The sequence below is a fragment of the Helobdella robusta genome (genome assembly GCF_000326865.2).
Source record: "Helobdella robusta unplaced genomic scaffold HELROscaffold_29, whole genome shotgun sequence".
NCBI classification, from domain to species: domain Eukaryota; kingdom Metazoa; phylum Annelida; class Clitellata; order Rhynchobdellida; family Glossiphoniidae; genus Helobdella; species Helobdella robusta.
The window spans coordinates 1,004,895-1,029,406 of NW_008704475.1; the positions used below are offsets into that span (position 1 = coordinate 1,004,895).

Sequence of the window (24,512 nt, forward strand, 5' to 3'; positions counted from 1 at the left end):
CATCTCGAGCGTTAATCCAGCAAAATTTCTTACGTATATTCTGCCAAGGCCTTATAACTCTAAGATGTCACTATGCATTTTTTTAAAGGTTTCTGCGATTTTATTTCTAGCTACTAAAATCTGCATGCGAGTTTTGATGCATTTGTTGATTTTCATTTAAGCAACCCATGTTTCAAACGCCAAGTCCCACTGGGTCCAGTAGCTTTTCAACGACGATCAGAACTCAGATATGTATTTCTATTCAGGTCGCTGGTCTTATTTCTTCCATGCAATGACATATTGTAAGTCTTTGTCCGCAGACTGTACGCTAGCCAGTTCTTTCAGCGCCAATCCTGTATCTACCGTTATCGTAATTTTTCATACATCTACTTGTACTTTACTCAGTTTAATTTAGTACTTGCAACCTGGTAAACAAAGTCAACAAAAAAAGGCTTAGGTGGATATTCGTATGCAGGCGCGGTTCGGAATTCGAATGCCGCCCGGCGAAAATCTATATATATATATATACATATACACACATATATATATATATATATATAATAACACACATTTTATACACACATATATATATATATACAATAAAAAATAACTGAATTTTTAGCTTTGATTAGTTTTTGGTTTAGGTTTTCAATATTTTGTACCGTATTTCAATTTATTGCTTATTGTATCATTGACTTCAGTACATGATTTGTTGATAATAAAAATAAGACTTTATTACATAGAATTAATAAGAAATATCACTGCATTTTTATCTTTTATTAGTATCTGATACAGTTTTCGGTATTTCAGCATTTCATTTTCGATTTTTATTTAATTTACTTTTTTTGTGGCAACTGTGTTACCAGCTATTGTTTTTTCAAAAAAAATACCGCAAAAAAAACCTCGAGGGTTTTAATCATAAACTGTGACCTAACATTTTAGCAATTCCTCATGAATTGACGAAAAACTATTGACTTTTTGAATAACTTAAAAGTGTAAGTAAATAAATAAATAAAATAAGGTTCAAGGTTTATTACGCCCATCTAATACGATGTGATATGCAGGAATCACTATTTGACTCTAGTCCCTGCGAGGCAGTTCAAAGTGCCTTTAACCATTAGACCAATACCATATAAATATACACAACACAACAATAATCTAAGATAGTTAAGTAAGGATACTGTAATAAAAACAATTTTAATAAAACGCCATTTACAAAACGCCGGGGTTGATAGAGGTCAATCGAAGTAAATTAATAATTCATGATGATGACTTGCCTAAATCTTGTATACGTGCTAGGGCTAACTCTCGGAGGTTGCCACGTTCAACTCCAGAACTTACTAACGGCATTGGTATGTCTCTGCATAATGTAATCAATTAACACTCAATATTTGAAAAGAAAACCTAATAACATGAATTAATAGACATCAATTTGGGTGAGAAAATAACGTTTACATACTTTTATTATATTTTTCTTAAACACAATAAATGTCTAGATCCGCCACTGGCAGTAAGTACTAGATGATTTTTGATCGACCAAAAATTTTACCTTTGTAAAATCTCGAATAAATTCTGATTCTTCTGTAGAAACCACTATACCAACATTGAAAATCTATAGTTAACCATATCAGACGGAAAGACACTTCAGAAAAAATTCTTGGTCGATCAAAAATCATCTAGTACTGCCAGTGGCGTATCTAGACAACGTTGACAAGGGGTGGGACAAAATTTTAAAAATGTTTAAAAGTTTAATTTTTTTCAAATTTGGACAGGGGGCCAAGATTTGTGGAAGCGTTGCCAAAATTAGGCTGGCGACCTTTTTTTGATATAAAATAGTGTTTTTTATGCAAAAGCTGAGTTCTTTTAATAAATATACAGCTCACAACTGGGTGATGGTCTCTTCGGTCCCGTTCATGCCGACGTTTTGTACATGTTTTCCCACAACTGTAGTTGCAGCGTTTATCAAAACGGTTTTGTATGTACTCCAATCTGTGCTGGCTTGCGATTGGTGGTCTTACTGTGTTGCGACAATCTGTTGAAATTTTTCTCGATGAATATTGCTTTTCAGCTTCCACGTTTTGATTCTCCGATGCATTTGTTTAGACTTATGTTTTGACAGTTCGATAACCAGGTCTGCCACAAGGAGTCTATGTTGGGCGACACACGATTCACCAAGTATAACTTTGACATATTTGAATAGCCTCGGTATTGTTGCTTGACAGCGAAGAAATCAATTTGCGTGTTATGTGTTTACATGTTATGAGGTGTTCCAACTTCCCAGGGATTCTTGGCACCCCTTGATCACTTAAGGCCGGCTGGGGAATAGGGGCCGTTGTTTTTCTTTGTGATGGCATAGGAATAATTTGGGGAAAAGTTTTTACATCCGGACACCCATCCTAACGACAACCACCAGTTATAAGCCTTTTGCTCAAAAGCACGCAAGGCAGCGTGGATGCAATTTTATATCATGCCCAGGACGTAAGTATGATAGAAACGATGCTTTAAATTTTTTTTAGAATTTTAGAACTGCAATTTTTTTTCAACAGTTCATATTTCAATATATAAAATAAATAAAATACATAACGTTTAAACCAATTTTTCAGAAAACCCTGACATTTTTTAATTGCCAACAAACCGAGCCAAGCCTTTAATGAGATGTATAAAACAATAGCAAAAATTTTGTACATTTTTGTTCTTTTCATATCAACATCCAATATCAAGTTAATGTAAATAAACCTTTGAACTCTGTAAACCCTCGTCCATGGCGGCACCAGAGCTAGTATCCTGGCAATTAGATCAACGAGTAAATTGGGAGAATAACTTTTGTATCGACCACTTTTCCATAGTTCGTATAAGCCTATGTTGATAAATTAATAAATTTATGAACGAATAAACAGAAATTAAAATGCAGTTGAATATATATTTCCAAAACAATTTTATAAAAACATTTAACTTTATAATTCGATAATTGTAAGTAATTGCATATTGTGAATAACTAATCAAATCTAAAACATTTTTCTCTCTAATGACGGACATGTTTTAATTATTTTACTTTTATCAAAAATTCATTTTTTTATACGTTATAATGCAGCTCAGTTACATGTTATTCTACACTTGTAATCAAACTCTCTTATCTCTTAGAAAAATGTATCTTATCCCCTCACACGACACACATACACATTAAGTATGTATTAAGTTCAAGCAACGCCCATGATGGTCTGAGTTTTCAACCATGCCACCGCAGCGCAAGACATGGCAGTTACACCGACTGAGCTACCTCGGGACCAAATAACAGAAAAACTAACTCTTAAAAGACTTCATTTGTCTTTTTCATTCATTCTTCATTCATTCATTGGAAGCTAACGAACATCAAACTAATTCAGCGAAAAACCTTCATTATAATTAACATTTTACGGGTATTAATTCAAAATTTCAACAACAAATGTTAAGATATTAACAACATCATAGTAATGAATCTCAGAAAATTAATCAACGTAAAAAACATCAACAGAGGCCTATGGTCATTACGAGTTTAAACCTCTATAGCCATCATCAGTTTGGAACACACTAACATTATGCAAAATCAATCAATCAATTGATCACCGAGTTAGCTTACACGATGGTTTGAATACTGTCTGTCCAAAACTCAAAAACCATCATATGCGTAAGCATACATAATTTCATCCCAGTAGCTGACCACCGACCAACCCAGCCGTCCATCCTTCCGAGGTCGGTAAATGGGGATTGCATGTTGACCAGCGAGATGGCTCAGTGGTTCAAAAGCGCGCTGAGTCAAACATCTCAATGGCTATCATACTCAGCGTATATGATGCGGTGCTTGCGCTTGCACATGAATACATGTGTACGTCGTGTGAAAAGGATAAACAGTCTTTGTGGCAAGATGGCTGCTCAATGGATTATGAAGAATATTTATTTATTTAATTTACTCGTAAACGTTCCTCGGAGGATATTTTAAATAAATACAAAAATATTATAATTTATGAATCAGAGTGATACAACACGTAAAAATATAGCATACAACACAAGATACAAAAAAAAGGAAAAGCAATCAACAAACCACCCACTCAAAAAAGTATACATTTAGTACATAAAAAAATACAAACAATAATGTGATCACCTGTGCCTCGAATCACTAGCGTTGGATATAATTTCATACCATCGGGACGAAATAATGGATTTTCAAAAAACTCCTTCAATAATAAAATACACCAATTAATTAAAAAAAATATGAAAAGATTACAAACGCTACGATCAAAAAGAAAACACTCAAAAAAATATGGTGACCTAAAAGGATAAAATTAACTACAATGACAGTTGCAAATAATTTTATATAAAATTAACTACAATGACAGTTGCAAAAAATTTTATCCGGTAAGATAGAAGCAGCCCAACTAATTTGGTGATTGAGTTCAAATTAGCCTAACACAAATTTGTCTGTGATTACGAGATTTATTTTCTTGTAACTTTTTTTAGGGACACCTAATGAAAAAGGTTTTTTTTATTATTATTCTTTAAAAATCAGGGTCTGACAGACGCAGAAACTGTTACAGCATGCAAGGCAGTAGTACAAAATTAAACAAATAAATAAAAGCAAAAACGAAGAAAGAAAAATAAAATAGAATAAAATATATAATAATAAAATAAATAGAAGAAAAGAAATTGACAATAAAATATAAAATGAAGCAATTTCATTCTTAAATTTTTATAATTGAAAAGAAAAAATCCGAAAAGAAATCGATGCCATCATGACGCGGAGTCTAAAAAAGTTCACAACAAAAAAATGTATTAATGTCGAAGTTCTTTATTTCATGCTCCCCCAAACAAAATTTTTTTCGTTTTTAATGAAAACTAACGACAAATTGATGAATGTCTCTTTCCATGCCAATATTGGGCAAGTCAGGCATCATATGGGATACGACCTTGAAACCTGCAATTAAAATTAAAAGTTGAGTTTTCAATTTTTTTAAGAAATTAAAACATGATAAAAACGTAACTTAAAAAATTAAATACATTAAATATTATAGACTAAATGAATCATATAATTTTTATAAATTCTCACCGGCATTTTTAGCCATTTCAAATGATTCACAAACAGCTTTCACAGTGTGTCCTCTGTTTTAAAATTTAAATATATTGTAAACAAAACTTAACTATGATAAAAAGTAATTTAAAAGTAATATAAAATTTGCAAACTTTATAACTATCAGCTGTTAATGTGACTTAAGGAAATTATATTGACATTTTTAAAAAATGTAATTTTTTCTATTTGTTTACATAAATGATATTCTGTAATTTTGTTATATTTTTATACATGTCAGTGTTGATTTTAAACCCTTTAAACAACAAAAAAAACAAATAACGTTGAAGACGGCAGAGTGTAAAATATCATTTTTAAAATAAATTATTTATTTTGCTTTAAATGAACTTTATTATTAATAAACAAATGAACAATAAATTCAAGTTTTAAAATATTATATGATATTTTTGAACCAAGAAAAATATTATTATTTGGATTTGTATTTCAAAAGTGAAACTGATTTGTTTTGATTTTGTTATAATTTTAAAATTTGAAATAAATATTATTCAATATTTAGTATTCAATATTTAGTATTCAATATTAGTCTCGTTGTCTCAGTTCAGCTCAAATAGCTTTAGGTACTATTCTTGAAAATTTTGGTGACAATGACGACTCCGAAATAAGTGGAGTTTATCTGATGGCGAGTATAAACATGAATTGAATCTCTTATTGCTGAAAATGTTACAAAAGTTTTAATGGATGGGAAAATGACTTTAAATGATGACTATGATGATGAATTATAAAATCTTTTATGACAAATGATATTGAAAAACACGTAGAAGAATGCATAGATTCAGTGATTGAAAGAGCTTGTGGAACATATAAAAATGTGTAGAAATCGAAACCATTTTTGACTGGAAAGAGACAATCGGTAAATCTTATGAGAGCAGCTGGAGGATTTATGGACGCCGGCATTGAAAAACACTGCTCTCAAAGTGGTAAATTTTCATGGATTGACATTATTGTTGAGTGCAAAAATGAAAAAACTACTAGTCTGGGTGCAAATTATGTTATAAACAAGAAAGAAATAAACATTTTCATAAGTGTAATTATTTAATCAGAGTATATAAAGAAAAAAATATCAGTGCGAAGAACTTAGTTAAGATCAGAAGGTCGTCAATCAACCAATTTATGTCAAGAATTTGAAAAAACTACAAAATTTTTCCAGTTCGATTTGACTAGTAGTCAAAGTGCTCGGCGTAAGGAAACAAAGCTTGATATGTGGTTATGAAAACTATCGAAACCATTCCACGTGAATAAGTAAATGTAGATGAAACTCTAGTATTGTTTCGAGGGCGTTGTACATTGTACTATATATGCCTTCTAAACCAGTAAATTATAGAATAAAATTTTTGTGCTTGTGTGATGCTAGCACTGATTATTGTTTGAAAATAAAACCATATTTAGGTAAAAATAATGGGACTGAACGAGTTAAAAACTTAGGAAAACCAGTAGTTATTGATTTAACAGAGCACCAAGATATTGGCAGAATTATTGTATTGAATGATTTTTCTTTTCCTTTGAATTGCTGCAAGAAATGCAAAAACGCAATTTGGGGACTCATACGCAAAAATCGGCAAGAACTACCAATAGACTTTGTCAATAAAAAGAAAGTGGTGATTTCTTATTCGGTTTTTCTTTTGAAACTATAAAAAATCAGGAAAGTGGTTTTATTACTGAACGAGTCTTGCGAAGGTTAAATAGGTGAAAAAGAAATAAACCTGAAAGTGTTTTAGTTTATAATAAAACCACTGGATGAGTCGTTTTATTACCGAATGAGCATTGCGAAAGTGAAATATAAAGTTAATTCAAAACCTTTCTGGCTATTCATCTGTTAGCTAACGAACCAAAATAACTAACTAACATATCTGTGCAGTTAACTATTCATATAGTTAACCCAGGCGAACAGGCAACATAAAATAGCTTCGCGGGTTGCAGCATGCGGCCGCTAGCTGTAGTTTGCCCACCTCTGAATTAACCAATTATTTACATAACGAAAGACATATAATAATTGATTATATTGTAAGATATTTATTACCTATAATATTCAATAGCCGGTTAGTGCAATTTTCTGTTTTTGATTTTATTCCAACATATGCTAATAATAACTATAATTATGTTTTACGTTTTAGATTCTTTTGTTGAAACAAATATTTTATTAATTTATCAATCGACATGCCTGCTGCATAATGGAAATGTGAAATTAATTATTCCCATTGGCCATTTCATCCACCTGAAAGTCATATAGCAACATGAAAGACCTACTTGAAGCGATTCATTATAAAACTCATCAGAGGAACATCTGTAGAGATCTGAAGTTAATTGGCATGTTAATTGGTATAGCCCTAAAAATTTAGCCCCAGCTATCCACAACTATCCGCTACGAACATTCAACATGTCTTGATAATAATAAATTTTAAAAATGAGGTTGGTTTTATAGTGCGCTAACGAAGGTGATGACATAACATAGTTATTATTTATAATGCAATTTACAAAACACAAAAACCATATTTAAAACATATTGAGTTGAACTTGTGACATTAATAGCCACGACTCCAACTCTTAAAGATACATTCGACACCGTGACCATTAGGCCGCAAAATATTTAAATCAATGTCTCAATGGTTAAAAGCGCCTGGTCTTACTGTTGCAGTGACTGGGTTCGAAAAAAATGTGCAATGTGTATGATGAGTGGTTTTTACGCGCAATCATATAAGCTGTCTGTGTTTGTCGCAAGCGCAAGAAAGAATGTCCTTTTTTTTACAATCAGATGACGTAAGTAATAGCAACGGGAAATAATTTTGTTCATGTAATTATAAATTTGGTATTAAAACTGTAATTTTGTGAACAATTTTATAAAAAATTTCCAAGCAAATAACTTCATAACTATTTTATTTTCATTCCCACTCAGTTAAAGAAAATATTTTTTTTCATTGGTTGCTAGATTTTTAAATAAACTATAGACCTGTTCGTGTCTTTAGCAACATCTTCATATATGCTTTGTGTTCCAATTTCAAGTCTGGTACATCCATATCCTAGCATATCACTAGATTAAAAAATGGTTGGCAGCATAATCACCGTTTAACGAATAAAAATTAGAAGATGTTAAATGTTTCCAAAGAAACTGATCAATAAGAACAGCTTAACCCTGCGATGACGGCTGGGATTGAAATCTACCCCAGGGCTACTTTCTAAGCATGAAAAAAAAAAACTACGCAAAAGCTTGGGCTGTCTTTTTATGACTTTTCCTAAAATAATCTTTTCAACTGAAATTTGATAAAAATATAACGCTAGAGGGGAGTATTGAATGTATTAAATTGAGTATTATTGAGTATTGAATGCATATAGCACCTAGGACAAATGGGGTTAACTTTTACCCCAAATTAAAATAACTTTTTAAAATATTTTATATATATTCTGATGAAAGCAATAAAGAAAAAAGAAAAACATTTGTATCTAAATGTGGAAACATAATCTGGCAGAATAAACCAGTATAAAACAAATGTGGAAGACGTGGTAAGATGAATGTAAATCATGAAAAGCCCGATCCAACAAGATTGGTAGAAAAAATGTAGACAGTCCTATTTTTTCATTTCAGCTATTTTTTTAGAGATAACAGAGTTGAAAACATTTTGAAATGGAGAAGAAAAGCAGATAAGTAACTGGAAGGAGGTGGATAAAAAAGAATGTTTTTTCTACATTGGATTGCTTAATTTTTCTGGAGTACTTAGAGCAAAAAATGAAGCTGAACGCATATTATTCAATGAAGCCATGCCAAGGGATAAATTCAAACAATGAAGGTTTATGATGCATCAAAACGAAGGCAAAAGAAAAGTGAAGACAAATTGAGTCCCATAAGAGAGTTGTTTGAAATGTGGGAAAAGACATTGAAGGATACATATATTACTTATGAAAATGTCACAGAGGACGTTGTTCATTTAAGCAATATATACCAAGTAAACCTGGAAAATATGGCTTAAAATTTTGGATGATAGTCAAACTTACCATGTAACTCGCTTACAAATTTATATAGGTAAAAAATCAAATGAAGAAAAAGAAAACAATCAGGCTCAAAGACTTTTGTTAGGTTTTTCAGAAAACTTAAAAGGTTCATGAAAAATATTACATATGATAAAATTTTCACAAGTTTGTCTCTTATCCAAATATTGAAAAAAGAAAAGCTTACTTTTTTAGGGACAGTAAGAAAAAGTAAAAAAAAATTCATTACCCCAAAAGGCAGGGATGTTTTATCTTCTATGTTTGCTTTCCATAATGATGCAACTCTGGTGTCATATTGTCCAAAAAAGGAAATGTTGTAGCTTTGATGAGCAATATGCATACACAATGTGACCTAGACAACACATCCAGTACAAAAAAGCCAATTATGATTTTAAGCTATAATTCAACCAAAAGTGGAGTTGACATTTCAAATCAAATGTTAAGGCTGTACACAACTAAAAGAATGACTAGAAGATGGCCAATGGCAGTTTTCAGTAATATGTTAGACATTAGTATTTTAAATGTCTTTATAGTATAGATTTTGTTGAATCCTGACTGGAATGCTAAAAAAACCACATAAAAGATTATTTCCGTTGAAACTCGGAGAAGTAAATTTTTGAGACAAGTCTGATATAATTGTAATATTAAAATTAATTAATTTTTTCACAGAGTATGATTAACTTTGGTCACAAGGATGACGTAGTAGAGACAAAGATTCCTGCTATACTCAGCAAATCCGGCAGATGTCATGTTTGTCCTACAATAAAGGATAAGAAAACAGCACTAAATGTTTAAAATGCAACCAACTAACATGTAGAGAAAATGTCTTTATGATATGTATGAATTGTTCTACAAATTGAACAAATTACATTCATTTTTTGCCTTAAAAATTTAAATAAAGTTTTTGTAATAATTAATTGTAACAATTAAAACAAATTAGTAAACATGACATCCTTGTTCATTATAAATTTTATTACTCACCAAACGTGTTTTATTTAAGTGATAAAATTGATTTTGCATCATCATTATTTGTTGTTATCATCAGATTTAGCCTTTGGGTAGAAAACTACCCCATACGTCTTCAGTGGATGAAAAAAATCTCCGTCATCGCAGGGTTAAAAAAAATAGAATGAAATATTAAAATACTACATACGATAAATGTTTTTTTAAACAGTAATCGGGCCTGGTTTCTATGGTAATGCCAACGCATCGTGTGACACTGCGTTCAGAATACCTATCCGTATAAGAAAAATGAAAAAAAAATGAAAAACAATACTTTAAATTAAGTTACTTTTAATAAAAGTAATTAATAATAGTTGTGATAAGTGAGATTGTTAATGTTACTGTTGTCAGACGGCCTTGCCTATATAATAGCAAAAAGCTACGCTATAGATTTAACATTGTACAGACGAAAAATATTGTTAATAATGCATCAAGAAAATTTTTATTCAATAAAATTAAAATGTACACTATATTTCTATTTATTATGTTAACTTTGTTCAGCTCATTTCATGATTTTCTTTTGTATCTTATTTGATAGCTGTTTAATAAAGCATTCAATAAAACATCTAAAAAGATTACATTACAAAGAAATTTTAAAAATTTGTAAAAACGATATTGATGGCTACCAATTTCATAAAATTATAGAGATTTAATAATCTTTCGCATTCTTCAATATAATCAAATACAATACTAATTTGAGCAATTGTTCTTAGGGTACACTATGCAGGAATTATCATCAATATGGTTTAATATATAATTGATTTTCATCAAACACAAAATAATTTTCATATTTAGTTGCAAACTGACTCAATAACTTAACATTTAATTAATTTGGAAGTTAAAATTAATGAAATTAAAATATTTTTTACCGATTGGTTTACATTTAAGTTCTAAAACTTCATTTAAATGCAATTAGAAAGCTTTGCCAATCTTAATCAACCGTATCATTTTATAACTATTATCAGTGCTCTTTAAAAACAACCATTTTTTTAAACAATGAAACATTTTTTCCTATTTTTTCCTATTGCAAATTTTCACATAAAATATTAATTCCGCATTTATCAGCAATATTTAATTTTCCTTAGGTAGTAAAATTTTTAGGTGTTTCTTTTGTACAATTAAAAATTTTTATATACACAAAAATATTAAAAGCATAACATCTGATTTTAAACGTCCAGCTTTGTTTACGATAGCGATTCGATATTGCTTTTTATGCTGATTTTACTACGCTTTTCTTGCGTGCTATCACAAACCTGGTTTATTTGGCACAGCTTAAAGCAATTTGAAGGCTATTTATATTTAAACATTTTTTATACCTTTATTTGTAACATAAACCATAACATAAAAAACATTAAACCAATCAATCAAATCAATTCCTGCTTTTCCGCTGCAACAATTGTGTAGAAGTTCGCCAATTAAATCATTATCTTACAAGTGGTACGGTCACACTTCAACAGATTAAGAAAAATTTTTTTTAGATTAAGGCAATTTAAAGGCTATTTATATTTAAACATTTTTTATACTATCATTTGTAACATAACAATAAACCATAACATAGAAAACATAAACCAATCAATCAAATCAATCTTCGTTTAGCGTCCAGAGACACAGTTTACCGAGGTAGGACGTTTGTTTTCTTTGCCATCAACTTTTTGCGCCAAATTAGACGATCAGTTCTATCCATTTCATTTAAATTTAGAGCTTTCATGTCTTGCTCGATTGTTTGCGACCAGGACTTCTTTGGACGGCTTTTGGGATGTGTGCCAGGTAGAAGTTTGGCAAGATAAGTTATGGCACTGTTTCCACTTCGTTTGACATGACCAAATCCCCGCCGGCATTCGTCCTTTGTATCGTCTAAACCAGCACGACGCAGAATTTCGGTAGATTTGATGTGGTCCTTATAACTAATTCGTTGCATCCATCATAGCATTTTCATGTCGGTTCGGTGAAGTTGTTGTTCTAGTTTGGTTATCATTGGCCATGTTTCTGCACCATATAACAACACCGGACGTATCACAGATTTATAAAGTCTTGATCGTAGTGGTAGTGGGATGTCACGCCGCATCAACATACAGGTAAGAGTTAGGGTTACCATTTATTCCAGGCTGCACGTATGCGTGCTCGAACGGCAGCTTCAGCTGTTCCAGTACAATCTAGAGGATCCTACAGATATTGAAACGATGTTACTTTCTCTACTTTAACGGCTTCATAATTATTGCTATTTCGAATTTGTTGTTGTGGATTGATGCAAGCAGGACAAACAAAATTGGACACTTTAGACAAAGTACCAACTATTATTGAACAACGTTTGTGACACCACTGGTTACACTGCTGACACATATTGAAATGTTACCCTACAACCAGCTTTACAAACTGAAAAGGGCCATCGTCCAGTAGCTGTGGATTGAATGGGTTCAACAGTGATCATTGCTTTGGTTTTGCTGATGTTGACTTTGAATCCATGATCGGCGAGTCTGGTGTTTCAATCTTTAAACATCTGTGCTGCATTCTGCTCAGACGTGCTGTTCCGACGTGGCTGTTAAAACGATATCTTTAGCCTATATAAGATTCCAAATGTCACCAGTGCGTATCGGTTTTGTGATTTATTCCATCACAGTTATAAATAACGGTGGACTGAGAATTGAGCCTTGGTGAACTCCAACGCAGATGTCAAATGCATCTGTGTTTCCAACCGTTGTGCTGACGAGTCTTTGTATTCGTACCCGTTTCCATAACAAGTCGAACAAGATATTCTGGAATAAGCTTTCGACGTAGACTCCACCTGATTGCTTCACGGGGAACTCGATCAAATGCTTTTTCAAGGTCTACAAAAATATGTGATAGTTGTTGAAGCTTTGCAAGGTACTTCTCTTGCAGTTGCTGAAGGATGTGAATTGCATCAATTGTTGATTTTGCGTTGAGCAATTTTTCTATAGTTCCGGTAAAGTTGTAGTAACGTTTTGATACCTTCAGTATCAGATGCTTTGATAATGTCATTTGTGAGCCCAGAGGGCCCTGCTGCCTTTCCATCCTTCATAGCTTTCAGAGCTTCTGTGAGCTCCTCTACATTGATGTCTGGAATCGAACCTTTGTATTTGTATTCTTTGATGTCTTTGTATTCGTATCCGTTTCCATAACAAGTCGAACAAGATATTCTGGAATAAGCTTTCGACGTAGACTCCACCTGATTGCTTCACGGGGAACTCGATCAAATGCTTTTTCAAGGTCTACAAAAATATGTGATAGTTGTTGAAGCTTTGCAGTTGCTGAAGGTTGTGAATTGCATCAATTGTTGATTTTGCGTTGAGCAATTTTTCTATAGTTCCGGCAAAGTTGTAGTAACGTTTTGATACCTGCAGTATCAGATGCTTTGATAATATCATTTGTGAACCCAGAGGGCCCTGCTGCCTTTCCATCCTTCATAGCTTTCAGAGCTTCTGTAAGCTCCTCTACAGTGATGTCTGGAATCGAACCTTCGATGGGTGGAGTGTCAAAGTTTGACATTGATGGGATTTGTTTCATTAAACAGACGGCTGAAGTATTCTCTCCACTGGAGCTTGATCTCATCTTGTTCAAGAACCATCTCATTTTTGTCGTTTTTGATACATGAGGCACCAACTATGTCTTTTTTCGTAAGCTTTGCTTGTATTGCATTACGATACAGAGATTTCATTTGTTCACCTTAGCTTTTAGTGAGCACTGATCTGTTCGAGCCAGTTCGACTTGACGTCTAGCATAGTTGTTTACACGAAAAATTTTATGATCATCAACAGACTTTGATTTTTACCATTGATTGTATGCCACTTTCTTTTCAGCTATTGTATTTTGTACACTGTCATTCCACCACCAAGTGTCCCGTTCATAGAAAACATAAACCATAACATAGAAAACATTTCTTACAACCCATTTTAACCAGGCTGAATTAATAAAATAAGTATTTTTTTTTGTATTTCGTTTGAGCGTATATAAGTTAAGATAATTACAAAACAAGGTTTAGAAAAAGGAGTATTTGAAACGAAACAAAAATTTATCAATCTAATTCAAAAAATGCCTAAATCTTTTTTAGACAAATACATTAATCAAAAAAATTAATTAGAAAACCGAGAAAAAAAAACAAACAGCAAATTTAAAATACAAAATTTGCCGACTTTTCATGAATTCGTAAAAGTGATGAATTGTTGAAACATGTCATATAACGTTGTAGTGATGTCCGTTGGAACAATGGATTAACATCCAATTGCATTTAATTAAACAACGCAGATATGGCAATGTTCTTATTAAAAATTAAACAAAAATTGAAATGAATGTCTTAGAACAAATAAAATTTTAAGTCGCTGCACTGCATCGATTTTATAAAAAAATATAATTTCATAACTACATGTTTTTCAAAAGGTTCGGTTGGCAATCAATAAAAAAAAATCAAACAATCAATTAATCTTCGTTTAGCGCCCAGAGGCCCAGTTACCCAAGGTAGGACGATATTTTTTTTGCGTAAATAACTGAGAATCGAGCCTTGGTAAACGCCGATTTCAAATGCATCTGTGTTTTCAACCGCTGTGCTGATGAGAATCTTGGTATTCCTATACATTTCCATCACAAGTCGAACAAGAAATTCTGTAATGAGTTGTCGACGTAGACTCCACCTGGTTGCTTCACGGGGAACTCGATCAAATGCTCTTTCAAGGTCTACAAAAATGTGATAGTTGTTGATGCTTTGCGAGGTACTTCTCCTACAGAAATCAATTAGCACTTTTGTATGTTATGAAATGTTCCAACCTCTTTCTAAAATATGTGTTCATTAAACAAAACCCATGACTTGCAGCAAACTCAGAGATGCGGTTGCCATCTTCATTCCGTTCTCCAAAACCGCCATGCACGTAGTCAAAACCATCTGTTTTCTCTCCAACGTAGCCATTTAGATCGCCTCCAATCAGGATTGTTCCAGATTTTGGTATTGTTGAGATGGTGTCAGAGAACGCAGCCCAGATGTAATGACTTATTAATATTTCATCTCTTCTGATTCGCCTATCTGTGGTGAAAAAATAGTCATTGTATGCTTTTCTAGGCGAAGCTTGATCCACATGAGACGTAAATTAATCCTTTCTTGGGTAAGCGGTTCTTTGACAAAAATTTCCCCGTCTTTTGACCATTCCAGAATAGTTTATATTTTCCATTGTCTGAGTTGATGTGACAGAAATCATTCGATTTCCATGGGGTCTCCTGAAGGCAGCAGATGTCAATCCTTTTACCCTCGATCATTTCTGCAATTTCCATGCTGCGGCCAGTCAGTGATCCAACATTGAGCGTTCCAGGTCTAAGTACCATAGAGGGGCCATTCTGAATTTTTCTGCAACATCCCTCCGCTATTGCATACATCCCAGGGATTCTTAGCCCCCCTTGACCACTTAAGGCCTGCTGGGGACTAGGGGCCGTTGTTTTTGTTTTTGACGGCATAGAAAAACTTGGGTAAAGTTTTTACATCCGGACACTCTCCTGACGACAGCCACCACTTATGTTGTAAATGAAATTACAACATGAAATTACAACATAAGCCTTGCCTTGCGTGCTTTTGAGCTTTAAAAAAATCATGAGTTTTTAATTTAATTTCAAAGTTCAGAAGCACTTTTATTCAACTTTATTTGTTAAAATCACATTAATAATCTTGACACTCTGAGGATCGATCTTTTTTTATTTTTTTTTATTTATTGACAGACCACTTATCTAGTCAAGAAAAAGAATAAACAACTTCCAGAAGAATAAACGGACGTAAATGAATTAAATCCAAAAAACAAAATATTAACAAACAGAAATCATCGCATAATAACATAAATAATGAATGAGGCAACATAACAATATTGAAAATAAATACCTTATAACTGTTAGATCACAATAGAATTTGATATGATTATTTATTATAGATGGGAATCGAACCGAACCCGAACCAAACTCGATCCCTACTTGTGACCGAACCGAACCCGAACTCTGGGCACGACTGAACCAAAACGTACCCGAACTTTGCTCATGGCCGAACCGAACCGAACCCGAACTTTAAAACTGCCGATTACGAACCGAACGAACCTTTCTAATGTTATCCAAAAACATTCGTCTGAAAATTATTGTTCTACTAATGATGGAAGTAGGTGCATGCATTATCGACGGTCCAAATAGGGAATCTAAAACCGGTGTTGCTATAAAAACTAATACAGAAATACTCAAAAATCTTTTCCCAAAGTATTATTTAAATGACAATCTGTTATTTGTGACTGACAACAGAAGCAATATGAAATCAGCTTATCAAATGATGTCAGAATTAGTTGTGCTGGTCATAACCTGAACTTGGCTGTTGAAAAAGCTCTAAAAACTAAGACTATAGAAATACTCAAAAATCTTTTTCCAGATTATTATTTAAATGACAATCTGTTATTTGTGACTGACAAAAGAAGCAATATGAAATCAGCTTACCGTAATGATGTCAGAATTAGTTGTGCTGGTCATAACCTGAACTTGGCTGTTGAAAGAGCTCTAAAATCACCTGGTGCTGAATTGGTTCTTGACATGATAAAGGTTTCAAAAGAAGTGGTGGGATACTTTAAGCACAGTGGAAAAAACCAAGAATTAGAACATACTCTTAAACAGGATGTAAGCACACGTTCGAATAGCCAGTTTTTTCTTTTGAAATCATTGTCAAGTCAGCTGGATCATGTGAAGTCTCTTCTTGCTGATGCAAAGCAGTTTGACAAACTTGAACAATTAAACAACAATAATAAAAAATTATTGTCGGAAGTTGTTGAATTTTTGCATCCGTTTCACAAAGCTACTGTGCAACTGTCACATGACTATGTTCCCACATCTCCTGATGTATGGCCGATGCCCTTTCGTCTTCAGTCAATTAGTAAAATGAATGGCTCAGAAATGGCTATCATGCGTGATTTGAAAGCAGCTTTCCTTTACAGCATAAACGAAAAATACATTGTTCATCTGCTGCATTTGCTGCCAACACTTATTGTTCCTTCTTACAAATACCTGTCATTTGCGAGTGCAGAAAATCGCGAGTTTGTTTATGCTGAAATGCGAAGCATGGTAGATAAAACTGAGTCATCCATACCACCTGAAATCATATCAGAGGATTTTGATAACACACATATGGATCCGGACAGTGTTGGTGAATGTAGCTATTCAGATCATCGGCCACCATTAAAAAGACTTAAAGCTGACACTGAATTGGATTTACTCGCAGATTTCAAAACAGCTGCAACTCCCTTATCTAATTATGACAAAAACGACAAAAGATACAAACTGGATAAATATTTGGCACTGCCTGTAACTGGCTGTCCCGCATTGCAATTTTGGAAGGAAAATGATGTCAAACACAAGCTTCCAAAAATGGCATTGATTGCTACAAAGTTGCTAGCTATTCCTGCCACCAATACAGCTAGTGAAAGTTTTTTCAACATGCGACGTGACATTGAGTGACCGTAGGGCTAGGTTGAATCCAGAAACATTAGAAATGTTAATGTTTTTAAAATATAATATGCAGCCTTGAAATCTTTAAATATCATTCACTCACATGCTAAATCATTTACTGCATCGTATTTTTTAATAGATTTGTGTATTTTATTTGTATATTATTGTCTTTATTGTCAATAAAGTCTTTATTGTTTCATTAATTTTAAGCTATAATTTCAATCGTATGTCTACTAGTTTTTATTGCGACGAATTAAGTCGATCAAAATCTCATCGAACCGAACCCAAACTTGTTGAGACCTGACCGAACCGAACCGAACCCGAACTTTGGACCCGACCGAATCCGAAACTTTGGGCCTGACCGAACCGAATCCGAACATCAAAGGTAGGGTTCGATTCCCATCTCTATTATTTATGTACAAGAGTAAATTTTAAACATGTAACAAATAACATTGTGGGCGTAACAAAAAAATTAGTTTGATGGTTATCATTAATGGGTAAATGACGATTGTAACTCGGTGAAAATGTTAATCGACAAAATTGGATGAGCGAGCACATAATACGAAGAGGGATAATAATACATAATAATAATAATTAATAGTTAGATTATAGTCAAAAGATGATTGCTGAAAATTGAAAGTGAAGTTGAGGAAACCACTTTTGCCGGCAAAGCGTTCCATACACGGATAGTCCTGATACAGTAGAAATATTTTGTTGCATTTGTTTCATTGAAATCCTGCAATCGGCATTGATGACAACGAATTGACAAAAAACGTGAAAGTATAAAATGACTGGTTAGGTCAGTTTCGATGAGGTTGTGTAGTATTTTGTGCAACAGGAACAGATCTAAAATTAATCTACGACTTTCTAGTTTTCGTAATCCAACTGCGTGTAATCTAGACAGATACGAAAGACGGGATGGATTTGGTAAATCTTCTTTGGACACTTTCAATCTTGATCACTTGATACTTGTTGTGCGGACTCCATACTGGTGAGCAATATCTACAAGTGGTCGTACATATGTGCAGAAAGCTTTCGTAAGTAGATCTGGTGAAACATCTGATGATTGGGCGTGCACGAGAAGAAGCCCTGTGATGTCACTGATATGAAGATTGAAGTTGAGTTTGTTAGTTGAGTTTGTCACTCCTAAATCTTTGAATTCGTTTGTACAAGTTAGAACTTGTAGGTAAATTGAATATTGATGCGGAATTAGGAGAGATCTTGGTGATGGAAAAAACGAGCGATGAGAACATTTGTGGTAGTGCACTTAACAATGTCGTTTATGAAAATCAAAAATAGGGTGGGACCCTGTGGAACACCACTAGTAACAGGTACAAAACCTGATAGCTCAATCTGAATCCGGACTTGTTGAGAACGCTGAAATGCGAAGTCTGTCAACCAGAAAAGCAAGTTTTTAGACATTCCGTAGGACTTTAATTTTCCAACTAGCTTTGAGTGCGACAAAGTCGAAGGCCTTTTTGAAATCCAGGTAGATGGCGTTGCAGCTTTCACTATTTTGACGAATCCAGTGACATCCAGTCACTCTAAAATTGTAGTCAGTTGGAACAGGCGAATCTGGCAGGGAAAAAACCGTGTTGAGAACTAGTGATGAATTGTTTTCAGAAAGAAAAGATAACATTTTTACAATTATTTTTTCAATTAATTTACAACTTGAACTGGTAAGGGCAATTGGTATGTAGTTACTGGGGTAGTTGGTAGGACCCTTTTTATGGATAGGGTTGCAGTTTTTAACAATTTCAATTTTTAACAATTAAAAAGTTCTTAACAATTGCATTTTTAGGCAATAGATTGCTTTTTAAATGATAAATCGAAAATGTGACAAAAGTGGAACTGCCAGAGTTGATGCACACATCTTGGGTGTAATATATGGGCCAGCTAATGTTGAATTTTTTAGGTTTCGTAGAGTTAAAAATACTATGTGAGGTGTGAAACAGATATCTTCCAGTAACCTTGTGGAAAGACGAGGTAGGAGATAGATGTCGCTGTTGTCATTTGTAAATACAGAAGCAAAATAGTCGTAGCCATAACCAACGGGTCGTGTGTTACATTATTGTCATCTAATCTTAAACTGCTAATCTGGGATCGCAAAAACAATTTGTTATTGACACACTGGTAAAAACTTCTGACATTAGATTTAGAAAGTAGCTTTTGTTCGTTGATTTTTTTTATAGTGGTTTGCTAGGATGGAACATTTTTGTGACATTGTCAAATAAAGTTTTCTATTATCTGAGGAAGAACTTAGTTTCCATTTTTTCCAATAGTGATGTTAGATTTTATAAGATAAACTAAGCCGATTAGGAACCGGATATTTACGCATTGTATTTTTTTGATGAATTTGGGGAATATAAGATAACATTACATTGTGTTCGAAACTGTTCGAAAATTTCCCAACAAGTATTAACCTTGAAGCAATGCTGGAAAATATTATCCCAGTTTATCAGCCTCAAGCAATAGGTTCATACCAGTAAAGTTTGCTTTTTATAGTAGAATATAGCACTATAAAAATCTTCTTTTGGTAAGTTACATGTAGCGCAATTGACTTGAAAAGAGATTGTGATCACTGGAAGACAAGAGACTTCTAATTCGGCCAGCAAACTAGTGTCATCAGATAAAATAAGATCTAGCTACAATATTGTTTCTTCGTGTTGGTTGATCGACGAGCTGGTGAAAACCAAAATCGTTAAAAGATCGAAAAAATTTTTATGTTTGGGGTCAAATAATTATTCCAGTCGATTTGAAGAAGATTAAAATCATCCATCAAGCAGTTTACATTGATACATCTAGCACTGGAAGACAAGAGACTTCTAATTCGGCCAGCAAACTAGTGTCATCAGATAAAATAAGATCTAGCTACAATATTGTTTCTTCGTGTTGGTTGATCGACGAGCTGGTGAAAACCAAAATCGTTAAAAGATCGAAAAAATTATTATGTTTGGGGTCAAATAATTTTCCAGTCGATTTGAAGAAGATTAAAATCATCCATCAAGCAGTTTACATTGATACATCTAGCGCTATCTAGCGCGTAATCTTCTGCTGCTTGGTTAAAACCACCACTACGATAGTAGGAGATGAAGCGGTATATTTTGTTTGAAGTAGAAATGTCAATAGAAACTATCTCGATGTGTGAAAATTAGACGTTTCTCAACGATCTTATATGGAACAGTAATTTTGAAAATGAAGGCCGCACCACAACCACATGATCCCCGATCCTTTCAAACAAAACAAAATCCAGGAGGTAAAAATAAATATCAGGATCATTAGGGGAGAGCCACGTTTCAATAACAGAAAATACATCTGGCTCGTAAACTGATAAAAATAAACTGAGATCGTTTTGTTTCTTCTGAATACTACGCACATTTGCTAAGGCCATATGAATCATACCTTTATTGATGGTCATTTTTAGAAATGGTGTTGACTGCTTCAAGTTGACTCTGTCTCATCAGAAAAGCTTGCTCTGCCTGCCTCTTAGAGAGGTCAAGAATGATGAAAACATTTTTCGTAGCTGGAGATGAACGAAGAATCTTTGACAATGCATCAGATTTTCAGCTGCCGACGAACTGTTTAGTATGACGCATATTCTGGAGTTCCCAATACGGCGAGTTTTTGCAATTTGCGGCTTGACAGTGAGGTAGTTTTCGCATAAAGATGAAACAACATCTCTCTCATTACCACACGGCTGAAGCTCCAAACCTGAGACAATTAAGTTTCGTGAGCGACGTTCCTCTTCTCCTTTCGTGCTCCACTGTCCACAAAGCCTTAGTCATTGTTTCTAGCATTAAAGTTTTATTGGTTTTGACCACCTGCTGTTGACACTCGGAAACGCTGGTGCCAAGTGTTGACATGGCTAAGTGCAGTTCTTTCATGTAGTCAGTTACGGAATTTGACACACTTCTAACCGCAGATTCAAAACTATTACTTAACGCTTCTAGTCTGACATGGTGGTTTCAAACAGTTTGCTCAGCTTTCTGAATAAGCCAGTGTTTTGCGCAGGTTATCGCTAAATTTTTCAATTACATGCTTCAGGTTAAGGTCAGACTTCTCCTTTGTTTTTGTTAAATTTTTGCTGGAGATCTCTATGATCTTTTCTTAGTTTTCGTTTGATTTTTCCATAACTTTATCAACACATTTAAAAAAATTATTATTCGATTTGTCCAGAATTTTTGCTATCAGGACTTCAAAATTATCAGTCGTCATATTTTTAGAAATTAGGAACAAATTTAAACTTGGATATTAAGTAAATTTTTTAATTAAATTGTGAAGCTTGAATAAAAACAACTTATTTGTGATAAAAATTAATCAATTTAAGCTGAAATAAATATAATTTATCAGTTTATAAAACAGATAATTAAGAAAAACACACGACGAACGAGAAGCTAGCAACGAAAAATGCTATTTATCGGAAGATCAACGGCATCGTACAGTTGTTCTTATATGCGACCTAAGCGCCTCCCAGTAGTGTTTGTCAATCTTCTTATCACGACTTTACTTTTTACTAATCAATATAACGCTTCGCAAGAGCTTACTGTTCATTTTATAAACTGCTAAATACTAAATAAATATAGATTACAGCTATAATAAAATATTTATTTTTTAGCTATAATAAAATATTTATTTATTTATTAGTTTACATAAACCGCATATATACGGCATAAAAATTGGTCCAATAAGGAAAAAAAACAAAAAAAACATACAAACTAACTTTATAGCTTCTTCTACTGATCCACTTGTATGACCAGACAACGCATCATGCAAACTTCTAATAATTCAAATTGTGGGTGATTAGGTTACAAAAAATAAAAACTTTAAAAAACAAAGAACAAGAAAAATTTTATTAAAAATCATTTACATTTTTAGCAAGTTGATAGAGTTGATAGAAGGACAATAGCCCTTAAATGTTTTCAAATATAATATGCCATATATTTTATAAAATAAATATAAAAACAAAACTTAAGTTGGTACAAATTTTAATTGCGTTACTAAAACTAACTAATTTACAATTTTTTCTATTAATTTGCTAAAATTTAATTTTCTATGTCGAAGCTAAAAGGTTTCAGAAGATATGTTAAAATTTTAAAATTCACTATATTTGAATAATTAACATATTCCTTAAATAAATAATATTCGCTCAATGTTGGAATACTGACCGGCCGCAGCTTGGAAAATGCAGAAATACTCGAGCGTAGAAGGATTGACATCTGCTGCCTTCAGGAGACCCGATGGAAATCGAATGGTGTCTGTCATATCAACTCAGACGAAGTATAATGGTCAAAAAACGGCCAAAAATGGTGTTGGAATTATTGTCAGAGAACCGCTAGCCCAAGAAGTACTGGATATTAAAAAAATTAACTCACGTCTCATGTGGATCAAGTTTCGCCTAGAAAAGCAAACATGACTATTTTTTCTGCAAACGCACAACCGACAGGCGAAAATGAAGAAGAGATGAAAAATGATTTTTGGACTGCGTTCTCTGACACCATCTCAACAAAACCAAAATCTGAAACAATCCTGATCCAATGGCCAGATGGTTTTGACAATGTTATGGGGAAAGAATGAAGATGGCAACCGCACCCTTGAGTTTGCTGAAAGCCACGGGTTTTGTTTACTGAACACATATTTTAGAAAGAGGTTGGAACATCTCATAACTTACAAAAGTGGACCATCAGCCACGCAAATTGATTTCTACGCTGCACCGAAGGCTATTCAAAAATGTCAAAGTTATACCTGGCGAATCATCGGTCGCCCAACATAGACTTCTTGTGGCAGACCTGGCTGTCACAACATAAGTCTAAACAAATGCCTCGAAAAACCAAAACGTGAAGTTAAAAAGCAATTTTCATCGAGAAAAAATTCAACAGATTGTCGCCACACAGGTAGACCACTAATCGCAAGCCAGTACAGATTGGATTACATACAAAACGCTGCAACTACAGTACAAATGACAGTACAAAATGCAATAGCTGCAAAAAAAGCTGAACTACCGTTTGAGAGAAAACTGGTACAAAACGAAAGCATGAACGTGACGCTTAGTGATGGAATGACAGTGTAAAAAATGCAATAGCGGAAAAGAAAGTTGCATACAAGCAATGGCAAAAATCAAAATCTTTTAACCATAAAATTTTCCGTGAGAAGAACAACTATGCAAGACGTCAAGTCGCACTGGCTCGGTCAGATCAGTGCAGAGAGTGCCTCACTAAAAGCAAAGGTGAACAAATGAAATCTCTGTATCGTAGAGCAAAACAAGCAAAGCGTACGAAAAAAGACATAAACATAAAGAAATAATGGGGGCAAAGAACATACGCCCATATCTAAATGAAATAAAATGTTATTATAACATCACTATAACACATAGACATAGTTGATGCCTCATGTATCAAAAACAACAAAAACGAGATGGTTCTTGAACAAGATGAGATCAAGCTACAGCTTCAACCGTCTGTTAAATGAAACAAATCCCATCAATGTCAACTTTGACGCTCCACCCATCGAAGGTCCGATTCCAAACATCGCTGTAGAGGAGCTTACAGAAGCTCTGAATGCTATGAAGCATTATCAAAGCATCTGATAATGCAGGTATCCAAACGTTACATCAACTTAGCGGTGAAGTGTCGAGAAATTCCTCAATGCCAACTGAATGGAACTATAGCATGACAGTTCCGCTATACAAAGGCAAAGGTGATCCATTGAACTGTTTATCATATCGGGGTAAACGTCTGTTAGAACACTACCTGAAAATTGTCGAGAAAATCATTGAAAGAGAATTAACGTCGTGCATCACAATCGGAAATTATCAATTTGGTTTTCTAACAGGGAAATCAACAATTGATGCAATTTACATCCTTTGGCAACTGCAAGAAAAGTACCTCGCAAAGCATCAACAACTATCACACATTTTTGTAGATCTAGAAAAAGCATTTGATTGAGTTCCCCGTGAAGCAATCAGTCGTCAACT

The 24,512-nt window shown here is 33.6% G+C and overlaps 1 protein-coding gene across 1 annotated transcript in view; it reads right to left on the minus strand.

The window, feature by feature from the left end:
* Nucleotides 1-24,512, minus strand: part of HELRODRAFT_81148 (hypothetical protein) — a gene marked incomplete at both ends in the record, with an annotated part of 41,264 nt that overhangs the window by 12,200 nt on the left and 4,552 nt on the right. Inside the window, 8 exons of the mRNA XM_009020800.1 lie at nucleotides 1,253-1,339; nucleotides 2,716-2,836; nucleotides 4,118-4,190; nucleotides 4,854-4,927; nucleotides 5,060-5,112; nucleotides 8,043-8,123; nucleotides 10,230-10,310; nucleotides 22,263-22,319. Of these exons, the coding sequence (XP_009019048.1) occupies nucleotides 1,253-1,339; nucleotides 2,716-2,836; nucleotides 4,118-4,190; nucleotides 4,854-4,927; nucleotides 5,060-5,112; nucleotides 8,043-8,123; nucleotides 10,230-10,310; nucleotides 22,263-22,319 (627 nt within the window). The remainder of the gene's footprint in view (nucleotides 1-1,252; nucleotides 1,340-2,715; nucleotides 2,837-4,117; nucleotides 4,191-4,853; nucleotides 4,928-5,059; nucleotides 5,113-8,042; nucleotides 8,124-10,229; nucleotides 10,311-22,262; nucleotides 22,320-24,512) is intronic.